This window comes from Scyliorhinus canicula, chromosome 1 (genome assembly GCF_902713615.1).
Source record: "Scyliorhinus canicula chromosome 1, sScyCan1.1, whole genome shotgun sequence".
Taxonomy (NCBI): domain Eukaryota; kingdom Metazoa; phylum Chordata; class Chondrichthyes; order Carcharhiniformes; family Scyliorhinidae; genus Scyliorhinus; species Scyliorhinus canicula.
The window spans coordinates 142,832,234-142,856,305 of record NC_052146.1 but is presented as its reverse complement, the minus strand read 5'-3'; the positions used below and the strand labels follow the sequence as shown (position 1 = coordinate 142,856,305).

Sequence of the window (24,072 nt, the reverse complement as noted above, 5' to 3'; positions counted from 1 at the left end):
ACAATCATATTCTTTTTTTAAGAACATGTTTGGTATGTATTTCATATTGCTCATTAATGTTACAAATGGAAGAAGCATGAATAATGGATTTATATGCACATCTCACATTTGAAGGTTTGACGATACAGGGCTGATCTTCATTCTCTCAACTCCAATACTTGGAACTGAACTACCTTGCACTTCTGTATTTTGATCTTTAGTATAGCCCATCAGTTCTCTCTGAGCAAACTTGTGACCACCGTAGTTGCAAACCCATGGATGGTGTTCAGTCTCTGTAACGTAAGACACTGATATTTTTTTGGTATTCCATTTAATTGTTGTCTACCTCTCTCAGATCTGAGAAATATTGAATGCTGGACACAAGACCAACATTTTCTGGGGTCTCCTCATATTGGGTATCCTTTCAACATTGGTGGAGTAAAACGCAACCTCCTAGAACGTATTCCATTCCATACATCCCTCCGTCGTGATCATGAGATAATGCTTTGCAAGTGTTAAGGGACAAACTCCTGGCATAATAAATATTCTGCCCTTTATCTTTGCTTTTTACTCAGATCAAGTGGCAAAGCAGGCAGAATCATCCCTTATAATTCAAATAAACTCTTCTAATGTTGGATTGATCATTTGTCAGTCTCATTCACAGGCAGTTTTGCATATCCTGAGTACTACAGTCGGAAAGAGTTCAAAGTTGAACTGTAAATTATAAGGAGGTCTGAATTAGCTTTCTGAGGAGGAGAGAAGATTGAGATTAGTTAGGATTCAGGCCATCAAATTGTTGCGAGGCAAAGATGATATAGCTATTTGCAGATCATAGGCATTGATCAGTAGATAGATTTCTTAAACGTCAAGTAAAATGGTTAGAGACCGGTATCTGTCAAAATGCACAAAAGCAACTAGGGTTGTGATTTTTAACTTAAAAGAGAGTGGATAAATGTGTAAAATAAAAACAGAAAATAGGTCTGAAGCATCTGCAGAGAGAAACGGGGATAACCTTCCAAATCTAAACAACCCAAAATGTTAACTCTCTTTCTCTCTCCACCGTTGCTGCCAGACCTGCTGAGTTCATCAAGCATTTCCTGCTCCAACATCCGCAGTATTTTATTGTTATTTGAGTGGATAAATATGTCATAGAATATGGGATGGGTGGATAGAAGAAGAGGTGTAAAACATTTAATAAGATCTAGAGGGGAGGGAGGGACAATACAAGTGCACATGTGAGGAGGGATGAATGATATTCTGGAGATCAAGGACTGCTTAGGAACAACATTTCCTTGAGATTAAAACATTAGATAAGAGTCTCTGTTAGGATATCTTTTAAATGTTCTGTGAAAGGATTAAACTTGATAGGCTAAATAATTTTTGATGATAAAGATAGTACGGACATTTGTCTTCAAGTGTTACATTAAATATTGGTGTTCTGCGGTATCAGGTCTGAAATATTACGCCTTCAATGTTACTGTCACATTTTTAATGTTTCTCTGCTTACAATGGTTCTTCCACAGATGATGGTGTAGGTCGCATTTCATTTGTGCATCTTGCATTATCTATTCTAGTCCAGTAACGTACCCACAAAGCTATCGTGAAGGACGTTAGCTGCTAAGATTATAAAATGCCTGTGGTAGTTTGTGACATTGAGTGCTTTCGGTATCCAAAACATTCCTAAAGTCTGCAAATATCATTTTATTATACTTGATATATTGGTATTATTCCAGGCTCACATGAAATAATTGCATGTGACTACCTATAAATTATTAATCAGTTGACGAATATGTTTTCATTTTGACACTGAAATGAAATGTGCTGTAAAAATTTAATTTTGGCCCCAGAGAATAATCTGAAACTCTGTAGAAATTTAAGATAACTTTGAAGATGACTTTTGCAGATATTCGGCGATAAAAATTGTTTGCATTAATAACTGAACAGAATTTCAATACCCTTTGGGCTGATAATGCACTTCAGTATGGAGCACTGAGAAAAGGCTTTGCAGTTATTGAAGCCAGGAAATCATATCACGCTGTTGGATTAAAGTATATTTCTACTTTTGTAGGTTAACGGAAGGTGACTTGTAAAATGTCATGTTTATCTATTTTCTGAATCAGTGAATCCGGGGTCCTGTGGTGAGGGTGTAGTACCTTAGCAACTGCTGTTGAAGAAGAGAACTTCCAGTAGCTGCTTCACACACTGCTCCAGAGAGAGGCAGGAGTAGAAGCAGTTGACCCCATCACCACCTGCCCAGGGCAGCTCAAAATAACCATGACAAGGATGGTCTAAGCTGAAGTCTGCAAGCAGAGCATCTTCCTGACTCTCTCAAGATGGTGTATTTCTGTGGTAAATAAAGAAGACAAATAAAATGTTACAGGGAAGAGGAAAGGGAGGAAAAGAAAATACTTAAAGTGAAAGAATTATTTTCCTTTGCTTTTGTGTATTTTTAGTTGTGAGAATGTTGCTGGTTGATTGAGGAATGTGCACAATCCTGATTATCTGCATGACTTCAATGTACATATATCCTATTTTTACATGTTTCTCCTCTGTAATCAAGTTAAACTATAATCTAGTCATCAACTTCAAGCTCTTCGAATCAGTTTAACACAGAAGTTAATTCATTCACCGAATTTGTCAATGGGCCGTATTTGATGAAGTTGCCGACTTGTTGGAGAGCCAGTAAGAACCCTATAATGCCTCTCTTGGGGAAGGTTTATGGTATTAACTGCCACTCAGGCAGAAGGAGGCTATTCAGCCCATCAGGTCTGCACCACCCTTCTGAAAGAGCACTCTCCCTAGACCCACTCTCCCGCCCTATCTCTGTAGCCCCTTAACTCCACCTAAGCAGCATGTTTTTGGATGCCAAGGGGCATATTTAGCAAGGCCAATCCACCTAACCTACACATGTTGGGACTACATAGAACAGTACAGCACAGAACAGGCCCTTCGGCCTTCGATGTTGTGCCGAGCTTTGTCCGAAACCAAGATCAAGCTATCCCACTCCCTGTCATTCTGGCGTGCTCCATGTGCCTATCCAATAACCGCTTGAAAGTTCCTAAAGTGTCCAACTCCACTAGTGCAGCAGGCAGTCCATTCCAAACTCTAACCACTCTCTGAGTAAAGAACCTACCTCGGACATCCCTCCGATATCTCACACCCCGAACCTTATAGTTATGCCCCCTTGTAACAGCTACATCCACCCGAGGAAATAGTCTCTGAACGTCCACTCTATCTATCCCCCTCATCATCTTATAAACCTCTATTAAGTCGCCTCTCATCCTCCTTCGCTCCAATGAGAGAAGCCATAGCTCCCTCAACCTTTCCTCATAAGACCTACCCTCCAATCCATGCAGCATCCTGATAAATCTCCTTTGCACCTTTTCCAATGCTTCCACATCCTTCCTATAATGAGGTGACTAGAACTGCACACAATACTCCAAATGTGGTCTCACCAGGGCCCTGTACAGTTGCAGCATAACCCCACGGCTCTTAAACTCAAGCCCCCTGTTAATAACTGCTAACACACTATAGGTCTTCTTGAGTGGCAACCTTCAGAGATCTGTGGACATGAACCCCAAGATCTCTCTGTTCCTCTACATTCCTCAGAACCCTGATGTTGACCCTGTAATCTGCATTCAAATTTGTCCTACCAAAATGAATCACCTCGCAGTTATCAGGGTTAAACTCCATCTGCCATTTTTCGGCCCAGCTCTGCATCCTATCAATGTCTCTTTGCAGCCTACAACAGCCCTCCACCTCATCCACTACTCCACCAACCTTGGTGTCATCAGCATATTTACTGACCCACCCTTCAGCCCCCTCCTCCAAGTCATTTATCAAAATCGCAAATAGCAGAGAACCCAGCACTGAGACCTGTGGTACACCGCTGGTAACTGGTCTCCAGTCTGAACATTTTCCATCCACCACCACCCTCTGTCTTCAATGTGATAGCCAGTTACTTATCCAATTGGCCAAATTTCCCTCTATCCCACACCTCCTTACTTTCGTCATGAGCCGACCATGGGGAACCTTATCTAACGCCTTACTAAAATCCATGTATACAACATCAACTGCTCTACCTTCATCTACACACTTGGTTACCTCCTCAAAGAATTCAATCAAATTTGTGAGGCAAGAATTACCCTTCACGAATCCATGTTGACAATCCCTGCATCTTTCCAAATGGTCATTAATCCTATCCCTCAGGACCCTTTCCATTAACTTACCGACCACTGAAGTAAGACTAACCGGCCTGTAATTACTAGGGTGATTCCTACTCCCTTTCTTGAACAGAGGAACAAAATTCACCACTCTCCAGTCCTCTTGCACTATCCCCGTGGACAGTGAGGACCCAAAGATCAAAGTCAAAGGCTCTACAATCTCACCCCTTGCCTCCCAAAGAATCCTAGGATATATCCCATCTGGCCCAGGGGACTTGTCGACCCTCAGGTTTTTCAAAATTGTGAATACATCTTCCCTCAGAACATCTACCTCCTCCAGCCTACCTGCCTGTATCACACTCTCATCCTCAAAAACATAGCCCCTCTCCTCTGTGAACACTGAAGAAAAGTATTCATTCAACGCCTCTCCTATCTCTCCTGACTCCATGCCCAAGTTCCCACTACTGTCCTTGACCGGCCCTAACCTCACCCTGGTCATTCTTTTATTTCTCACATAAGTGTAAAAAGCCTTGGGGTTTTCCGTGATCCGACCCGCCAAGGACTTTGCATGCCCCGTCATAGCTCTCCTGAGCCCTTTTTTTTAGCTCATTCCTTGCTACCTTGTAACCCTCAAGCGACTCAACTGAACGTGGTTTTCACATCCTTACATACTCTTCCTTGGCAAGACATTCAACCTCTTTTGTGAACCATTGTTCCCTCACATGGTCATTTCCTCCCTGCCTGATAGGGACATACCTATCAATGACACGCAGTATTTGTTCCTTGAACAAGCTCCACTTTTCATTTGTGTCTTTTCCTGACAGTTTCTGTTCCTATCTTATGCTCCCTAATTCTTGCCTAATCGCATCATAATTACTCCGACCCCAATTATAAAACTTGCCGTGCCGTATGGCTCTATCCCTCTCCATTGCAATAGTGAAAGACACCGAATCGTGGTCACTATCTCCAAAATGCTCTCCCTCAACCAAATCTAACACTTGGCCCGGTTCATTACCCAGTACCAAATCCAATGTGGCCCCACCATTGTCGGCCTAGCCACATATTGTGTCAGGAAACCCTCCTGCACACACTGTACAAAAACTTCCCCGTCCGAACTGTTCGACCGAAAGAGGTTCCAATTAATATTTGGAAAGTTAAAGTCACCCATGACAACTACCCTGAGACCTCCACACCTATCCATAATCTGCTTTGCAATTTCTTCTTCCACATCTCTATTACTATTTGGGGGCATATAGAAAACTCCTAACAATGTGACCGCTCCTTTCCCATTTCTAACTTCAGGCCATATTACCTCAGTCGGCAGATCCCCCTCGAACTGCCTTTCTGTAGCTGTTAAACTATCCTTGATTAACAATGCTACTCCTCCATCTCTTTTACCACCTTCCCTACTCTTACAGAAACATCTATACCCTGGAAATTCCAACAACCATTCCTGTCCCTGTTCTAACCATGTCTCCGTAATAGCCACAACAACATAGTCCCAAGTACCAGTCCACGATTCAAGTTCACCTACCTTATTCCGGATGCTCCTTGCATTGAAGTAGACACACTTCAACCCACCTTCCTGCCTGCCGGTACACTCCTGCGACCTTGATACCCTCCTCAGTACCTCACTACTCTCAACACTGGCTTCTGGACTACAGCTTGTTTCCCCATTCCCCTGACAAATTAGTTTAAACCCCCCCCCCCCCCCCCCCCCCCGAAGAGCCGTAGCTAATTTTCCTCCCAGGATATTGGTGCCCCTCTGGTTCAGGTGCAAACCGTCCCGTTTGTACAGGTCCCACCTTCCCCAGAATGTGCTCCAATTATTCACGTAACTGAAACCCTCCCTCCTACATCATCCCTGCAGCCACGTGTTTATCTGCACTCTCTTCCTGTTCCTCAACTCGCTAGCATGTAGCGCCGGCAACAAACCAGAGGTGACAACATGATTTGTCCTGGCTCTCAGCTTCCAGCCTAGCTCCCTAAATTCCTGTTTTAAATCCCCATCCCTACTCTTACCTAAGACATTGGTACCAATGTGTACCACGATTTGTGACTGTTCCCCCTCCCCCTTAAGGATTATAAAAACACGGTCCGAGACGTCACAGACCCTGGCACCCGGGAGGCAACATACCATCCGTAAGTCACTTTCATTGCCAGAGAACCATCTATCTATCCCTCTAATTATCGAGTCCCCAATAACTATTGCTATCCTGCTCTCCCCCCTTCCCTTCTCAACAACAGGGATGTACTCAGTGCTGGAGATCCGGTCGCCGTGGCTTACCCCTGGTAAGACATCCCCACCACCCGTACCGAAAGCGGTATACCTGTTACTAAGGGGAACAACCACAGGGGATCTCTGTACTGACTGCTTCCTCCCAGCCCCACTCACCGTCACCCATCTATCTTCATTCTTTGGAGTAACTACATCCCTGAAGCTACTATCTATGACCACCTCTGCCTCCTGAATGATCCGAAGTTCATCCAGCTCCAGCTCCAGTTCCCTAACATGGTTTCTGAGGAGCTGGAGATGGGTGCACTTCCCACAGGTGAAATCAGCAGGGACATTGACGGCATCCCTCACCTCAAACATTCTGCAGGAGGAATATTGCACAGCCTTCTCTGCCATACCCCCTTGATAACTTGTGGTAAAAACAAGAAAAAGAAAGAAAGAGCTTACCTGATATTCACTCACCCCCTTAGGTTAGAGGAGGTAGAAGGGTGGGGGACACTACAAGTGTAGTGTTTCGGGTTTACCAACCGCCCAACCTAAATACAGGCAAAAATAAAATACTTAACTAGCAACCACTGCCTCTCCCGGCTGCCTCTCCTCTTGCGCTGTTTTCACTCTCCCGACTGTCTCTCCTCCCGCCCTGTTTTCACTCCCCCGGCTGTCTCTCCTCTCACGCTGTTTCCATTCTCCTGGCTGTCTCTCCTCTCGCGCTGTTTTCACTCTCCCGGCTGTCTCTGTTCTCGCGCTGTTTTCACTCTCCCGGCTGTCTCTCCTCTCGCGCTGTTTTCACTCTCCCGGCAGTCTCTCCTCTCGCGCTGTTTTCACTCTCCCGACTGTCTCTCTTCTCGCGCTGTTTTCACTCTCCCGACTGTCTCTCCTCTCGCGCTGTTTTCACTCCCCCGGCTGTCTCTCCTCTCGCGCTGTTTTCACTCTCCCGGCTGTCTCTCCTCTCGCGCTGTTTTCACTCTCACGACTGTCTCTCTTCTCGCGCTGTTTTCACTCTCCCGACTGTCTCTCCTCTCGCGCTGTTTTCACTCCCCCGACTGTCTCTCCTCTCACGCTGTTTTCACTCTCCCGACTGTCTCTCCTCTCGCGCTGTTTTCACTCTCCCGGCTGTCTCTCCTCCCGCGCTGTTTTCACTCTCCTGTCTGGCATTCCTCTCATGCTGTTTTCAATCTGCCGACTGTCTCTCCTCTCGCGCTGTTTTCACTCTCCTGTCTGTCACTCCACCGTGCTGTTTTCACTCTCCTGTCTGGCATTCCTCTCATGCTGTTTTCAATCTGCCGACTGTCTCTCCTCTCGCGCTGTTTTCACTCTCCTGTCTGTCACTCCACCGCGCTGTTTTCACTCCCATGACTGTCTCTCCTCTCGCGCTGTTTTCACTCCCCCGGCTGTCTCTCCTCTCACGCTGTTTCCACTCTCCCGACTGTCTCTCCTCTCGCGCTGTTTTCACTCTCCCGACTGTCTCTCCTCTCGCGCTGTTTTCACTCCCCCGGCTGTCTCTCCTCTCACGCTGTTTCCACTCTCCCGGCTGTCTCTCCTCTCGCGCTGTTTTCACTCTCCCGACTGTCTCTCCTCTCGCGCTGTTTTCACTCTCCTGGCTGTCATTCCTCTCGCGCTGTTTTCACTCCCCCGACTGTCTCTACTCTCGCGCTGTTTTCACTCCCCCGGCTGTCACTCCTCTCGCGCTGTTTTCACTCTCCCGACTGTCTTTGCTCTTGCGCTCTTTTCACTCTGCAGACTGTCTCTCCTCTCGCGCTGTTTTCACTCTCCCGACTGTCTCTCCTCCCGCGCTGTTTTCACTCTCCCGGCTGTCTCTCCTCTCGCGCTGTTTTCACTCTCCCGACTGTCTCTCCTCTCGCGCTGTTTTCACTCCCCCGCTGTCACTCCTCCTCTCGCTGTTTTCACTCTCCCGACTGTCTCTCCTCTCGCGCTGTGTTTCACTCCCCCGGCTGTCACTCCTCTCTCGCTGTTTTCACTCTCCCGGCTGTCTCTCCTTTCGCGTTGTTATCACTCTCCCGGCTGTCTCTCATCTCACGCTGTTTTCACTCCCCCGGCTGTCACTCCTCTCTCGCTGTTTTCACTCTCCCGACTGTCTCTGCTCTCGCGCTGTTTTCACTCTCCCGACTGTCTCTCCTCCCGCGCTGTTTTCACTCCCCCGGCTGTCTCCCCTCTTGCGCTGTTTTCACTCTCCCGACTGTCTGTCCTCTCGCGCTGTTTTCACTCCCCCGGCTGTCTCTCCTTTCGCGCTGTTTTCACTCTCCCGGCTGTCTCTCCTCTTGCGCTGTTTTCACTCCCCCGGCTGTCTCTCCCCTCGCGCTGTTTTCACTCTCCCGGCTGTCTCTCCTCTCGCGCTGTTTTCACTCTCCTGGCTGTCATTCCTCTTGCGCTGTTTTCACTCCCCCGACTGTCTCTCCTCTCGCGCTGTTTTCACTCCCCCGGCTGTCACTCCTCTCGCGCTGTTTTCACTCTCCTGACTGTCTCTGCTCTTGCGCTCTTTTCACTCTGCAGACTGTCTCTCCTCTCGCGCTGTTTTCACTCTCCCGGCTGTCTCTCCTCCCGCGCTGTTTTCACTCTCCCGACTGTCTCTCCTCTCGCGCTGTTTTCACTCTCCCGGCTGTCTCTCCTCTCGCGCTGTTTTCACTCCCCCGGCTGTCACTCCTCTCTCGCTGTTTTCACTCCCCCGGCTGTCACTCCTCTCTCGCTGTTTTCACTCTCCCGGCTGTCTCTCCTTTCGCGTTGTTATCACTCTCCCGGCTGTCTCTCATCTCACGCTGTTTTCACTCCCCCGGCTGTCACTCCTCTCTCGCTGTTTTCACTCTCCCGACTGTCTCTGCTCTCGCGCTGTTTTCACTCTCCCGACTGTCTCTCCTCCCGCGCTGTTTTCACGCCCCCGGCTGTCTCCCCTCTTGCGCTGTTTTCACTCTCCCGACTGTCTGTCCTCTCGCGCTGTTTTCACTCCCCCGGCTGTCTCTCCTTTCGCGCTGTTTTCACTCTCCCGGCTGTCTCTCCTCTTGCGCTGTTTTCACTCCCCTGGCTGTATCTCCCCTCGCGCTGTTTTCACTCTCCCGGCTGTCTCTCCTCTCGCGCTATTTTCACTCCCCCGTTGTCTCTCCTCTCGCGCTGTTTTCACTCTCCTGGCTGTCTCTCCTCTCGCGCTGTTTTCACTCCCCCGGCTGTCTCTCCCCTCGCGCTGTTTTCACTCTCCCGGCTGTCTCTCCTCTCGCGCTGTTTTCACTCCCCCGGTTGTCTCTCCTCTCGCGCTGTTTTCACTCTCCTGGCTGTCTCTCCTCTCGCGCTGGTTTCACTTTCCCGGCTGTCTCCCCTCTCGCGCTGTTTTCACTCTCCCGGCTGCCTCTCCTCTCGCGCTGTTTTCACTCTCCCGGCTGTCTCCCCTCTCGCGCTGTTTTCACTCTCCCGGCTGTCACTCCTCTCGGCTGTTTTCACTCTCCGACTGTCTCTCCTCTCGCGCTGTTTTCACTCCCCCGACTGTCTCTCCTCACGCGCTGTTTCACTCCCCCGGCTGTCTCTCCTCTCGCGTTGTTTTCCCTCTCCCGGCTGTCTCTCATCTCGCGCTGTTTTCACTCTCCCGACTGTCTCTCCTCTCGCGCTGTTTTCACTCCCCCGGCTGTCTCTCCTCTCGCGCTGTTTTCACTCTCCCGGCTGTCTCTCCTCTCGCGCTGTTTTCACTCTCCCGGCTGTCTCTCCCCTTGCGCTGTCTTCACCCTCCCGGCTGTCTCTCCTCTCGCGCTGTTTTCACTCTCCCGGCTGTCTCTCCTCTCGCGCTGTTTTCACTCTCCCGGCTGTCACTCCTCCCCCGCTGATTTCACTGCCACGGCTGTCTCTCCTCTCGCGCTGTTTTCACTCCCCCGGCTGTCTCTGCTCCCGCCCTGTTTTCACTCACCCGACTGTCTCTCCTCTCGCGCTGTTTTCACTCTCCCGACTGTCTCTCCTCTCGCGCTGTTTTCACTCTCCCGGCTGTCACTCCTCTCTCGCTGTTTTCACTCCCCCGGCTGTCACTCCTCTCTCGCTGTTTTCACTCTCCCGGCTGTCTCTCCTTTCGCGTTGTTATCACTCTCCCGGCTGTCTCTCATCTCACGCTGTTTTCACTCCCCCGGCTGTCACTCCTCTCTCGCTGTTTTCACTCTCCCGACTGTCTCTGCTCTCGCGCTGTTTTCACTCTCCCGACTGTCTCTCCTCCCGCGCTGTTTTCACGCCCCCGGCTGTCTCCCCTCTTGCGCTGTTTTCACTCTCCCGACTGTCTCTCCTCTCGCGCTGTTTTCACTCCCCCGGCTGTCTCTCCTTTCGCGCTGTTTTCACTCTCCCGGCTGTCTCTCCTCTTGCGCTGTTTTCACTCCCCTGGCTGTATCTCCCCTCGCGCTGTTTTCACTCTCCCGGCTGTCTCTCCTCTCGCGCTATTTTCACTCCCCCGTTGTCTCTCCTCTCGCGCTGTTTTCACTCTCCTGGCTGTCTCTCCTCTCGCGCTGTTTTCACTCCCCCGGCTGTCTCTCCCCTCGCGCTGTTTTCACTCTCCCGGCTGTCTCTCCTCTCGCGCTGTTTCACTCCCCCGGTTGTCTCTCCTCTCGCGCTGTTTTCACTCTCCCTGGCTGTCTCTCCTCTCGCGCTGGTTTCACTTTCCCGGCTGTCTCCCCTCTCGCGCTGTTTTCACTCTCCCGGCTGCCTCTCCTCTCGCGCTGTTTTCACTCTCCCGGCTGTCTCCCCTCTCGCGCTGTTTTCACTCTCCCGGCTGTCACTCCTCTCGGCTGTTTTCACTCTCCAGACTGTCTCTCCTCTCGCGCTGTTTTCACTCCCCCGACTGTCTCTCCTCTCGCGCTGTTTTCACTCCCCCGGCTGTCTCTCCTCTCGCGTTGTTTTCCCTCTCCCGGCTGTCTCTCATCTCGCGCTGTTTTCACTCTCCCGACTGTCTCTCCTCTCGCGCTGTTTTCACTCCCCCGGCTGTCTCTCCCCTCGCGCTGTTTTCACTCTCCCGGCTGTCTCTCCTCTCGCGCTGTTTTCACTCTCCCGGCTGTCTCTCCCCTTGCGCGTTCTTCACCCTCCCGGCTGTCTCTCCTCTCGCGCTGTTTTCACTCTCCCGGCTGTCTCTCCTCTCGCGCTGTTTTCACTCCCCCGGCTGTCTCTGCTCCCGCCCTGTTTTCACTCACCCGACTGTCTCTCCTCTCGCGCTGTTTTCACTCTCCCGACTGTCTCTCCTCTCGCGCTGTTTTCACTCTCCCGACTGTATCTCCTCTCGCGCTGTTTTCACTCTCCCGCTGTCGCCACTCTCGCGCTGTTTTCACTCTCCCGGCTGTCTCTCCTCCCGCGCTGTTTTCACTCTCCCGACTATCTATCCTCTCGTGCTGTTCCCCCCCCCGACTGTCTGTCCTCTCGCGCTGTTTTCACTCTCCCGTCTGTCTCTCCTCTCGCGCTGTTTTCACTCCCCCGACTGTCTCTCCTCTCGCGCTGTTTGCACTCTCCCGGTTGTGTCTCCTCTCGGCTGTTTTCACTCTCCCGGCTGTCTCTCCTCTCGCGCTGTTTTCACTCTCCCGGCTGTCTCCCCTCTCGCGCTGTTTTCACTCTCCCGGCTGTCACTCCTCTCGGCTGTTTTCACTCTCCAGACTGTCTCTCCTCTCGCGCTGTTTTCACTCCCCGACTGTCTCTCCTCTCGCGCTGTTTTCACTCCCCCGGCTGTCTCTCCTCTCGCGTTGTTTTCCCTCTCCCGGCTGTCTCTCATCTCGCGCTGTTTTCACTCCCCCGACGTCTCTCCTCTCGCGCTGTTTTCACTCCCCGGCTGTCTCTCCCTCGCGCTGTTTTCACTCTCCGGCTGTCTCTCCTCTCGCGCTGTTTCACTCTCCCGGCTGTCTCTCCCCTTGCGCTGTCTTCACCCTCCCGGCTGTCTCTCCTCTCGCGCTGTTTTCACTCTCCCGGCTGTCTCTCCTCTCGCGCTGTTTTCACTCTCCCGGCTGTCACTCCTCCCCCGCTGATTTCACTGCCACGGCTGTCTCTCCTCTCGCGCTGTTTCACTCCCCGGCTGTCTCTGCTCCCGCCCTGTTTTCACTCACCGACTGTCTCTCCTCTCGCGCTGTTTTCACTCTCCCCGACTGTCTCTCCTCTCGCGCTGTTTTCACTCTCCCGACTGTCTCTCCTCTCGCGCTGTTTTCACTCTCCCGCTGTCGCCACTCTCGCGCTGTTTTCACTCTCCCGGCTGTCTCTCCTCTCGCGCTGTTTTCACTCCCCCGACTGTCTCTCCTCTCGCGCTGTTTGCACTCTCCCGGTTGTGTCTCCTCTCGGCTGTTTTCACTCTCCTGGCTGTCTCTCCTCTCGCGCTGTTTTCACTCTCCCGGCTGTCACTCCTCTCGCGCTGTTTTCACTCCCCCGACTGTGTCTCCTCTCGCGCTGTTTTCACTCCACCGGCTGTCTCTCATCGCGCGCTGTTTTCACTCTCCCGACTGTCTCTCCTCTCGCGCTGTTTTCACTCCCCCGGCTGTCACTCCTCTCTCGCTGTTTTCACTCTCCCGACTGTCTCTGCTCTCGTGCTGTTTTCACTCTCCAGACTGTCTCTCCTCTCGCGCTGTTTTCACTCCACCGGCTGTCTCTCATCGCGCGCTGTTTTCACTCTCCCGACTGTCTCTCCTCTCGCGCTGTTTTCACTCCCCCGGCTGTCACTCCTCTCTCGCTGTTTTCACTCTCCCGGCTGTCTCTCCTCTCGCGCTGTTTTCACTCTCCCGACTGTCTATCCTCTCGTGCTGTTTTCACTCTCCCGGCTGTCTCTCCCCTCGCGCTGTTTCCCCCCCCCTGGCGACTGTCTCTCCCCTCGCGCTGTTTTCACTCTCCCGGCTGTCACTCCTCCCCCGCTGATTTCACTGCCACGGCTGTCTCTCCTCTCGCGCTGTTTTCACTCCCCCGGCTGTCTCTGCTCCCGCCCTGTTTTCACTCACCCGACTGTCTCTCCTCTCGCGCTGTTTTCACTCTCCCGACTGTCTCTCCTCTCGCGCTGTTTTCACTCTCCCGACTGTCTCTCCTCTCGCGCTGTTTTCACTCTCCCGCTGTCGCCACTCTCGCGCTGTTTTCACTCTCCCGGCTGTCTCTCCTCCCGCGCTGTTTTCACTCTCCTGTCTATCTATCCTCTCGTGCTGTTCCCCCCCCCCCTCCCGACTGTCTGTCCTCTCGCGCTGTTTTCACTCTCCCGACTGTCTGTCCTCTCGCGCTGTTTTCACTCTCCCGTCTGTCTCTCCTCTCGCGCTGTTTTCACTCCCCCGACTGTCTCTCCTCTCGCGCTGTTTGCACTCTCCCGGTTGTGTCTCCTCTCGGCTGTTTTCACTCTCCTGGCTGTCTCTCCTCTCGCGCTGTTTTCACTCTCCCGGCTGTCACTCCTCTCGCGCTGTTTTCACTCCCCCGACTGTCTCTCCTCTCGCCCTGTTTTCACTCCACCGGCTGTCTCTCATCACGCGCTGTTTTCACTCTCCCGACTGTCTCTCCTCTCGCGCTGTTTTCACTCCCCCGGGTGTCACTCCTCTCTCGCTGTTTTCACTCTCCCGACTGTCTCTGCTCTCGTGCTGTTTTCACTCTCCAGACTGTCTCTCCTCTCGCGCTGTTTTCACTCTCCCGACTGTCTATCCTCTCGTGCTGTTTTCACTCTCCCGGCTGTCTCTCCCCTCGCGCTGTTTCCCCCCCCCCTGGCTACTGTCTCTCCCCTCGCGCTGCTTTCACTCTCCCGGCTGTCTGTCTTCTCGCACAGTTTTCACTCTCCCGGCTGTTTCTGCTCTCGCGTGATTTCATTCTCCCGACTCTCTGTCCTCTCGCGCTGTTTTCACTCTCCCGGCTGTCTCTCCCCTCGCGCTGTTTTCACTCCCGCGGCTGTTTCTCCCCTCGCGCTGTTTTCACTCCCCCAGCTGTCTCTCCTCCCGCGCTGTTTTCACTCCTCCGGCTGTCTCTCCTCTCGCGCTGTTTTCACTCTCCCGGCTTTCACTCCTCTCACGCTGTTTCACTCTCCCGGCTGTGTCTCCTCTCGCGCTGTATTCACTCTCCAGACTGTCTCTCCTCTCGCACTGTTTTCACTCCCCCGGCTGTCTCTCCTCTCGCGCTGTTTTCACTCCCCCGGCTGTCTCTCCCCTCGCGCTGTTTTCACTCTCCCGGCTGTCTCTCCTCTCGCGCTGTTTTCACTCTCCCGGCTGTCTCTCCTCTCGTGCTGTTTTCACTCTCCCGGCTGTCTCTCCTCTCGCGCTTTTTTCACTCTCCCGGCTGTCTCTCCTCTCGCGCTGTTTTCACTCTCCCGGCTGTCTCTCATCTCGCGCTGTTTTCACTCCCCCGGCTGTCACTCCTCTCGCGCTGTTTTCACTCCCCCGGCTGTCTCTCCTCTTGTGCTGTTTTCACTCCCCCGACTTTCTCTCTTCTCGCGCTGTTTTCACTCTCCCGGCTGTCTCTCCTCTCGCGCTGTTTTCATTCTCCCCTGTGGGAGGAAACTGGAGCATCAAGTGAGCATTAAAATGGCCTTAAGTGGACATTGACTAAGTAGGTCTTCTCGCTACAGGGCAGAGGTAGGAAGTAGGGGCTCCCCAGCTGCCACCCTCCCAACTGATTAAATGCTCCCTTGTCACCAAACCTGGCTTGGCATTGAATTATGCCTGTATTTCTGCAGTTGGGGCAGCGAAAAATCAATTCTGGCTGATTCAGCACCTGCCAATTCTTTCCTTCTCCTCTCACCCCTTCCTTCCCCACCTCATGGGGGAAATTCCTATGCTCTCCTTTAGACTCCAGCCAGATGGCATGATCTGAAAATGATGCAGAGGATCATTGGTGCAAACCTTTGCCCAGTTACTTTGCCATGCTGTGGCAGCCTGTTACTAAATTATTAGAGGGTAGCACGGTAGCACAACTGGACAGCACTGTGGCTTCACAGCGCCAGGATCCCACGTTCGATTCCCCACTGGGTCACTGTCTGTGCGGAGTCTGCACGTTCTCCCTGTGTCTGTGTGGGTTTCCTCTGGGTACTCCGGTTTCCTCCCACAGCCCAAAGACGTGCAAGTTAGGTGGATTGGCCATGATAAATTGCCCTTATTGACCAAAAAGGTTAGTAGGGGTGATTGGGTTACGGGGATAGGGTGGAAGTGAGGGCTTAAGTGGGTCGGTGCAGACTCGATGGACTGAATGGCCTCCTTCTGCACTGTATGTTCTATGTTGTATTTGATGCTTACTTAGAAAGATATTGATTCACATGCTTCCAAATGGTCTCCAATGCATTTGAATGTCTGAATCAGTGAAGCAGATTGTTTGAGGTGTACAGGTAGCCGAAGCCAACTTTTGTAGTTAAATTAGCGTAAATCATTTTCTATTAAAAAGGATTTTGAATTGGCCTCAGCTATGAAATGGGCAAGTTATAATTGATCTCAGTGTAAGCATCAAATGAGCTCTCTACCAGAACCAACACGTTTGCTGTGACAGCAATTTGTTAAATTTACTTCAGGTTCAGATTGTAATGCCTACGGTGAAGCAATCTGCTAACAGGCCTGATGATCTCTCCTGATTCTTTCCTCTGATTCATGTCTTACAGGTACCACAGTCCCCGCTTTGTTGAACAGCAGCTCCAATCAACTGTATTTGCATTTTTACTCTGACATCAGTGTTTCTGCAGCTGGGTTCCACCTGGAATATAAAAGTAAGAATTATCAATAGGTGCTGAAAACGTAAACAAAAAGAGAAAGCACACAAACCAAACACCAGGCATGCATATTTGAAAATTTTAAATGTGATGACACTTAATCCTTCTTGATTCACCTTCTGGGCTCTTTTCAGCCTTGGTGGCTGGCTGTGCCGTTTGGCTACCCCATGCCTTGTTGCTACCATGCAACTTGTTGCTACCCTCCGTTATTTGTTTGCTGTGCATTTTGTTGTCTATAAAGATTTTCAGTTGTCAAAGCCTGGTTCGTAGACCAAGCACTGGATTTAGTGGTGTTTATGGTTTGCTGCTGGTTTTTATTAAAGAACTTCTGGTTTTTCTTCTTTACCTTTCTTGCTGTCTGATGCCAACAAACCTGAAACCGTCTCACTGTTATTGCATTACAGAAAGATAACCTATTCTGAAATGAAAATGATTTTCTCTCATGCATTTACTCTGATGTTTGCTCAAATTTCACAAACGGCACAGTGGTTGACACTGCTGCCTCACAGCACCAAGGAATCGGGTTCAATTCGACCTTGGGTGACTGTCTGTGGGTGTTTGCACGTTCTCCCCGTGTCTGTGTGTGTTTCCTCTGGGTGCTCTGGTTTCCGCCCACTGTCCAAAGATGTGCAGGTTACGTGGATTGGCCATGCTAAATTGTCCCTTAGTGTCCAAAGATGTGCAGATTAATAATAATAATCGCTTATTGTCACAAGTAGGCTCCAATTAAGTTACTGTGAAAAGCCCCTAGTTGCCACATTCCGGCACCTGTTCGGGGAGGCCGGTACGGGAATTGAACCCGTGCTGCTGGCCTTGTTCTGCATTACAAGCCAGCTGTTTAGCCCAGTGTGCTAAACCAGCCCCTGTCAGGTGGGATTACGGGGAATAGGGCTGGGGAGTAGGCCTAGGTAAGGTGTTCTTTCAGAAGGTTAGTGGACAATCAGTGGGCCACTCTTCCTCCTTCTGTATTGTAGGGATTCTATGGATTCACTTCTATTCTAAGCTCCTTGATAAATGGTGCATGCACAATATAAAATGAATGACATTGTTGACAATTGTGGCAGATTCTCATCCTCATTCATGAACAATGTGGCCTCCTGGATTTAAATGACCTTTAAATAAACATTCAGGAATACATCTGAGCGTTACACACATTCTGCATCCTTAAGCAAATGTATTCCTGGAGGTGCGCTGCCATTCATATTTTGAACAGGACAGCTTTCAGGATTGAGCTCTCCTCATTATTCAAGCTGCATGGGCTGAATAAATTCATTATTATTTTATTAAGTTAGAAAATTAATGAGATGAAAATGGCTTTGGAAGTGCAGAAATTTTCGGTGGCACATGCTATTAGAACAAGCAGATTGACAAGTGAAAAAGACAGATGCAGATTTGATGAATGTTGCCTTGGTTTCCTCACAGTTCATGGTTTACAACGCAAACGAGCAAAGTTGGAGACTATGGATTTGAACACATCAGGTGAAGTCTAAATCTGAATTTGACCTACAAGTTTGGGAGCCCAGGTTTTGATTCTCAAATTTGGAAGTTTGGACTATTTGAAACACGCATCAGATTCTTATCAAATCCAATCCCACAGTTTGACAAAGAGTCATCCAGATTCGAAACGTTCGCTCCCTCCTCGCTCCACAGATGCTGTCCGACCTGCTGAGATTGTCCAGAATTTTCTGCTTTGCTTCTCACAGTTACACATGTGCATGCGTGCACATACAACACAAATAGAAAAGATGATACTGTTCCATTTTCAAAATGGCACCCTCCAATCCATTCTCAAGGGGATAGGCAGCGCATTTGGGAACATTGTTACACTGTCCTCACCACACCAGAATTCTATTTCAATCCATTATATATTATGGAGTGAAAATTTCCCCTTCCCAATGGTTATCATGATTTTAAGAGTTTTTCCTAAATTAAATACTAATTGGTCTTAAATTGTGAGTTTTATTTAGAGAGCAAGTAAGATAACTGAGCTTCAATTTGCAAGACCAGTCAAATTTGATAGGAGTGACTGGTTGGCCATCTGACCAAGGATAGCATACAGCACACAAAGGTAATTCAATCCAATTTGTGTGGTTGTTTATTTGAATAATTAACAGAAGTTCTTCCTACATTTCTGGCATTCAACTGACCTCTACACAAAATTGGAATGAGCAAAGTCTACTAACGACTCAGATTTATTGTTTTGTGCAGACCTAAAAGTAAGTTACTGTATTTGGAGGCAAATATTGGGCGGAATCCTCCGCTTTGCCGGCAGCATACTCACACCCGCCAATTTCCCACTCCCGCAATGGGAAACCACTTTGGCCGGCTGCCGGGACAGAAGATCCCACTGCCGGCAGGTGAGCGCCGTGCCAGAAAACAAGTCTGGCAGGACGGAGAATTTCAGCTTTTATAAAGCCTCAAGACAAGTATTACATTTTCAGCCTTTGCCCAGATTGATGAATGGGAGGAAGTGTGAAACAGAATTCAAAATGACGGCATGAATAGAGGGTCGATGTGGTACAATACCCACTTTCCTGGTGGATGGTTGGCAGAGTGATCGTGCTCCATGTTGAGAGGGGTACAGGGGTTGGTGCGGGGTGGTGCATAGTAACACATGACGGGAAAATGCTGCACGATTGCTGGAAGCAGTTGTGATCACACTTATTGATGAGTACGCAACCTGTAAGCTCTGAGAGCAGATGCAGGAGAGTAAAAGACACTTTCAGGAATTTGTCACTGTAAGACTAACTGACAGGACACCATGTGTTGGATAGATGGCCAAAGGCTGTGTGCTGCAAAGTGTTGCATGTCCATCTGTTCCACATTTACAGTTTGCTGCTGCCAATTCCTCATATACTTACAACCCTTCATTGCATCATATACATAAACATACCTCAGTAAGGTACACATTCAAGTTGTGATGTCCAGAATTGGAAGCATTACAACCCTTGCATTTTCCAACAATGTCACAACTCAATCCACAGTAATGGAATCTGGTGGATTGATCACATATCAATCACTTTATAAATGGACTATTAACTTCAAGTATTCAAAGGCTCAGAGGGTGGTATTTCAGGCCCCAAGATCCTTGATCCGAGGGGAGGCCGTGTCAGAGAGTCACTTAATTTGGTGTAAAAGCAAAACATAGTGATACTGGGGTCGGGTCGGAGAATCCCCGGTGGGAAGTGAGAATCCCGGCCAGCCGCCCCGCCCCCCGCAGCCGGCTTCCCTATTCTCCGGCGCCGTTTTTCGGGGACCGGCGGGATGCCTGCCACGCTGGTCAGGGGCCGTTGACTGCGGCCCCTCTGGCAATTCTCCGGGCCCAATGGGCCGAGTGGCCGTAAAGTTTTGCCCAGTCCCGCTGGCATGAATTACTCATCTCACACACGTAGGGACCTAGTAGGTAAGTGTGTGGGGGCTATCCGGGGGTGGGGGGACACCCCCACGGTGGCCTGGTACGCAATCGGGGCCTTCCAATCTGCGGCGGGCTGGTTCCATGGGGGCCTTCTTTCCTCCACGCCGGGCCCCTGTCGGGCTCCGCCATATTGCCTGGGGGCCAGATCGAAGAAGAGAACCCCTGCGCATGCGCGGACATACACCGGCCATTCTGCGCATGCGCAGAAATACGCGGCCGTTCCGCGCATTCGCAAACTTGCGCTAGCCCTTCGCCGCCGGCTGGTGCTGCGGGAACCACTCCAGCGTCAACCTAGCCCCTGCGAAAGTGGAGAATTCCTCACTTTCGGGAGCCGTTGACGCCGGAGTGGTTTCTGCTGGTTTTCACGCCGGCGTGGGGACGTAGCCCCATTATTGGAGAATCCCGTCCCGGAAATCTGAAAAAAAGTCAGAAAATGCTGGATAAAATGCTGGAGAGCAGAATCCAGCCTCGGGTATTATTCCGGTCTAATTGCACCCAATAGATCGCAGCTAATCAGCTATCCGCTGACACATCAAATAAGGAACATAGGTAGCATGTTCAAACTTATCAACTTATCAGAGCACAGAACATTTCACGGGTGCTAATGTTCCTAAGGGAGTGAGCAGCATTGAGCGGATAGTATTCAAAAAATATTCAAACTATCAAGGATTCTTCCTTAACCCCGACAAACAAAGTGCTCTGCACCACTCGGGTAATGTCCTGAGATTCTCTGGAGGACCTCTTCGTACCCAATTCATATGTTACGCTGTCTACTTTGCTGTCGTGTTCCATCCTCTTATGTCTCAACATTGAGTTTCCTTTCACTTTATTTTGGGGCTTCTTTTGCTGGCGTTCCTCCATCCACTGCCTCGGCCGTGGGTTATAAACTCTGTGACCTTGCCGTTGATTCCATCCCCTTTACAGCTGTCCATGAAGGCTGAACCCAAGTGTGCCGTCTCAATGCTGTGTTCAACTTTAAGCTCAGTTTCAGACCTCATACCCATCGTGATGCATATTCATCATCACAACCACTTAATCCCACGCCCACAAAAACAGCAATCTTCATTAAACCTTTCTCCATTGTAATTTTATTTCCAGGCTTGTGTCACTCCCTTCCTAAGCCTCTTCCTCCATAAAATCGAACAGAACTCTGCATCCTGTGTGCTGCCTTGCAGTCAGCCTTGCTCACTGATTAGCCTTCAATCACCTCTGGGCAGATTAAGCCACATTCCTTGTCAATATTTGGTGTAACCTCCAGGGCCTCACTTCATCTACGTCTGCAAGTTTCTCCAGTACTGCAGCACAATAACCTGCACGAGTTATTAATTGATTCAAGTAAATGATGTGGTTGGCAACATTCATGGGCACATGAATGACATACACAAAAGACAGCTCTTAAAGATCTACTCTAAAAGGAACTGAAGTAACTCTGAATATTTTAAGGTTGTCACTAACAGTTTAAGTGAACTGTAAACATTCAAATCCAAGTTTTAATTACAAATGTAACCAAAAATAAAAGCAACAGTTGAGAATCCTGAACAAATCGAACCTCGAGCAGGGTCTGTCAGAGATATCAGCTGTTTAACCCTATCCACCTCCATGGTCTGCGAGCATGGAGCATCAATCAGAAGAGAAAACCGGACTCCATTTCTTCCCACACTTGCTAATAAACTTGTCTGACAGAAGGGCATGGCTATTCTCTGTAGTCTGTACAGCACTTGTGCATTACATTTGCCCAGACTCTTGAGAACCCTGAGAGTTGTTCTGTGTCCAGTAGAACCCTCCTTTCTAAAGACAAAAAAACCCTGAAAATCAACTAATGAAAACCATATACTACTTCTTTCAATTTCTGGCCATCAATTTGTTGACAAATATTACATATTTGTTTCAAAGGTGGATTAAAAATAACCAAATCATTGTTCAGTATTTATAATAGCCTGAGTTCCAAAAGCATAGAAGATTAGCTAGTTTACGATATCCTGTTGGTGGACTGCCTGCCACTCTGAAAGAATGTTCAGTCTTTTTTATTGTCTTGCTTTACCCTCTCCTTTGCTGCCACTGTCAGTGTTTTACTGAGGTGAATTTCATTTTATCTTCTATACTCTGAGGAGCAATGTGAATAAAACTCTCTGCCAAGTATCCGTAACATATGTTGTGATGCGGAGAGAGACAGCTGGCAGCATTTCAGGTGGGAGATGACATTGCTTTGCCTTCAACCACTATATTGTGGGCGATCGTCCCAAAATGACATTATAACTCCAATTTTTATCTGTAAAACATCACTCACAACACTGCAACTAATGTTAAGTTTCCTCAGAAATTACAAATGCTTCCTGAACCCATGCATCTCAAAAACTATGGTATTTTGATATTTGGCTTCCCAATAGTCATGTTGCAAAAGGGAATTGAAGAAAATGGAAAGAGTTAAAAAGAATTTGGAAGAAACTCTGTTGTAGCTCAAATGATAATCAAGCAAAACATTACTGCAGTCCATAATCATGGCAAACCTACAACATTCACCCATTAAACTATTTCATCCTCACAGTTGAATTGATTTTCCTTTTTTCATTACATCTCACAATCACATTCTTCAGTGTCTACCGTTAGTCCATGATTTTTTTTTTTTTACATAGAATTTACAGTGCAGAAGGAGGCCATTCGGCCCATCGAGGCCATTCGGCCCATGGTCAACACCTCCACCCTATCCCCATAACCAGGTACCCCACCCAACACTAAGGGCAATTTTGGACACTAAGGGCAATTTATCATGGCCAATCCACCTAACTTGCACATCTTTGAACAGTGGGAGGAAACTGGGAGGAAACCGGCACCCGGAGGAAACCCACGCACACATGGGGAGGATGTGCAGACTCCACACAGACAGCGACCCAAGCCGAAATCGAACCTGGGACCCTGGAGCTGTGAAGCGATTGTGCTATCCACAATGCTACCGTGCTGCCACCAATGGAGGAATGGAGGAAATAGAACAGATTGTCAAAGCCTCTCCCCTCATTATAACAGTGTGCACTGCGATTATGCTGGTTACATCGATCGTGTTGGAGCTAATGACAGTGAAAGTAATTAAGTCAATATTTAGGTCCAAATATGACATTAAAACTCTGATTCATCAGGGTCAGAAATGGTAGAGAAAGGGGTGGCAGTGGTCAGCACTGCTGTCTCACGACGCTGAGGACCTGGGTTCAATCCCGACCCTGGGTCACTGTCATGTGGTGTTTTCACATTCTCGCCATGTCTACCTGGGTATCAGCCCCAAAACCCAAAGATGTGCAGGATAGGCGGATTGGCCACACTAAATGGCCCCTCAGTTGGAAATCTTTTTTATTAGAAGAGATGGAAGTGGTAATGTTATTGATCTAGTAATCCAGCAACCTGGGCTAATGCTTTGGGAAAATGGGTTCAAATTCCACCATGTCAGCTTGCGGAATTTGAATTAATTTATAATTTTCAATTCAAGATCTGGAATTGAAAGCTAGACTCAGTAATGGGGACTATGAAGGTATCATTAATTGTCATAAGAAAACCAACTTGTTCACTAATGCCCTTTCAGGAAGAAATTCTAATCTGTCCTGGTCGACACGTGATTCCCAACCCACAGCAATGTGGTTGGCACTTAAATTCCCTCTAATGGTCTAGGAGGCCACTCAGTTCAAGGACATTAAAGATGGACAACAAATGCTGGCTTTGCCAGCGACGGGTGAGGCTTAAGTGGGGAACCATTCCATTCCACTTGTTACGCCACCAAAATACATTGTGATCTAGACCAACAAAGATTACATGGAATCACAGAACTAATTGGAACTAAAGCTGTGATAACTGTGCCATAAATTCATATTGTTGTCATTATTAGACCAAACATGTCCTTCAACAATTGTTCTCTTTCTCTATTTTGTAGCTGTGGGGCTGACCAGTTGTCCAGAACCATTGGTTCCTGCCAATAGTGTGAAGGCTGGTGAGAGATATCTAATCAATGACGTTGTGTCCTTTCGATGTGAACCAGGTTATCAGTTGCAGGTAATTAATTTATGCAGTAAGACAGAGGGTGACAATATGTATATTGTAAGAATAACGAAGGGTTAACAATTTACTGGAACAGCATCCAACCACTAGATGGCGAACAAGCGCGTACATGTGGATCACGTGATACTCTTGATTCGGGGAGAAGGTTGTTGGGCGACATAGAGACTAGTCATGTTATCAGGAGCTCTGTAATTAAAATAATAGTTTTAGTGAATCTGTTAACTTTTATATCTTAGCAAGTTGAATCTGTTTAATTGTAGTGTAAATAAATTAGCGTTGTTCAAAACTTAGCTTGATGTTCTTTGTGAAACACTACACTTCGAAGCCATCCTCATTCAGAAAGCAAAGAACATCACACAGGGGTGGGGGATTATGGAGTGAATAATAACATGAGTAATAATGAACAAAGATCGTTTACTCTTTTTTATTCTTATAGGGACACTCGCACATTTCTTGCATGCCTGGAACAGTGCGTCGATGGAACTATCCACCACCACTATGCATTGGTATGAATCCAGCAACAATTGCACCATGGCAAATATTGTATTCATGCTTGATTTTGTTGTTTGCTCTTTGCCTTTTTATT

General features: G+C 48.9%; 1 protein-coding gene across 1 annotated transcript in view; it reads left to right on the top strand.

Moving 5' to 3' along the window:
* csmd2 (CUB and Sushi multiple domains 2) overlaps positions 1-24,072 on the top strand; it is a 2,254,685-nt gene that overhangs the window by 2,006,966 nt on the left and 223,647 nt on the right. Inside the window, exons 37-39 of the mRNA XM_038801178.1 lie at positions 15,926-16,030; positions 23,362-23,480; positions 23,923-23,992. Of these exons, the coding sequence (XP_038657106.1) occupies positions 15,926-16,030; positions 23,362-23,480; positions 23,923-23,992 (294 nt within the window). The remainder of the gene's footprint in view (positions 1-15,925; positions 16,031-23,361; positions 23,481-23,922; positions 23,993-24,072) is intronic.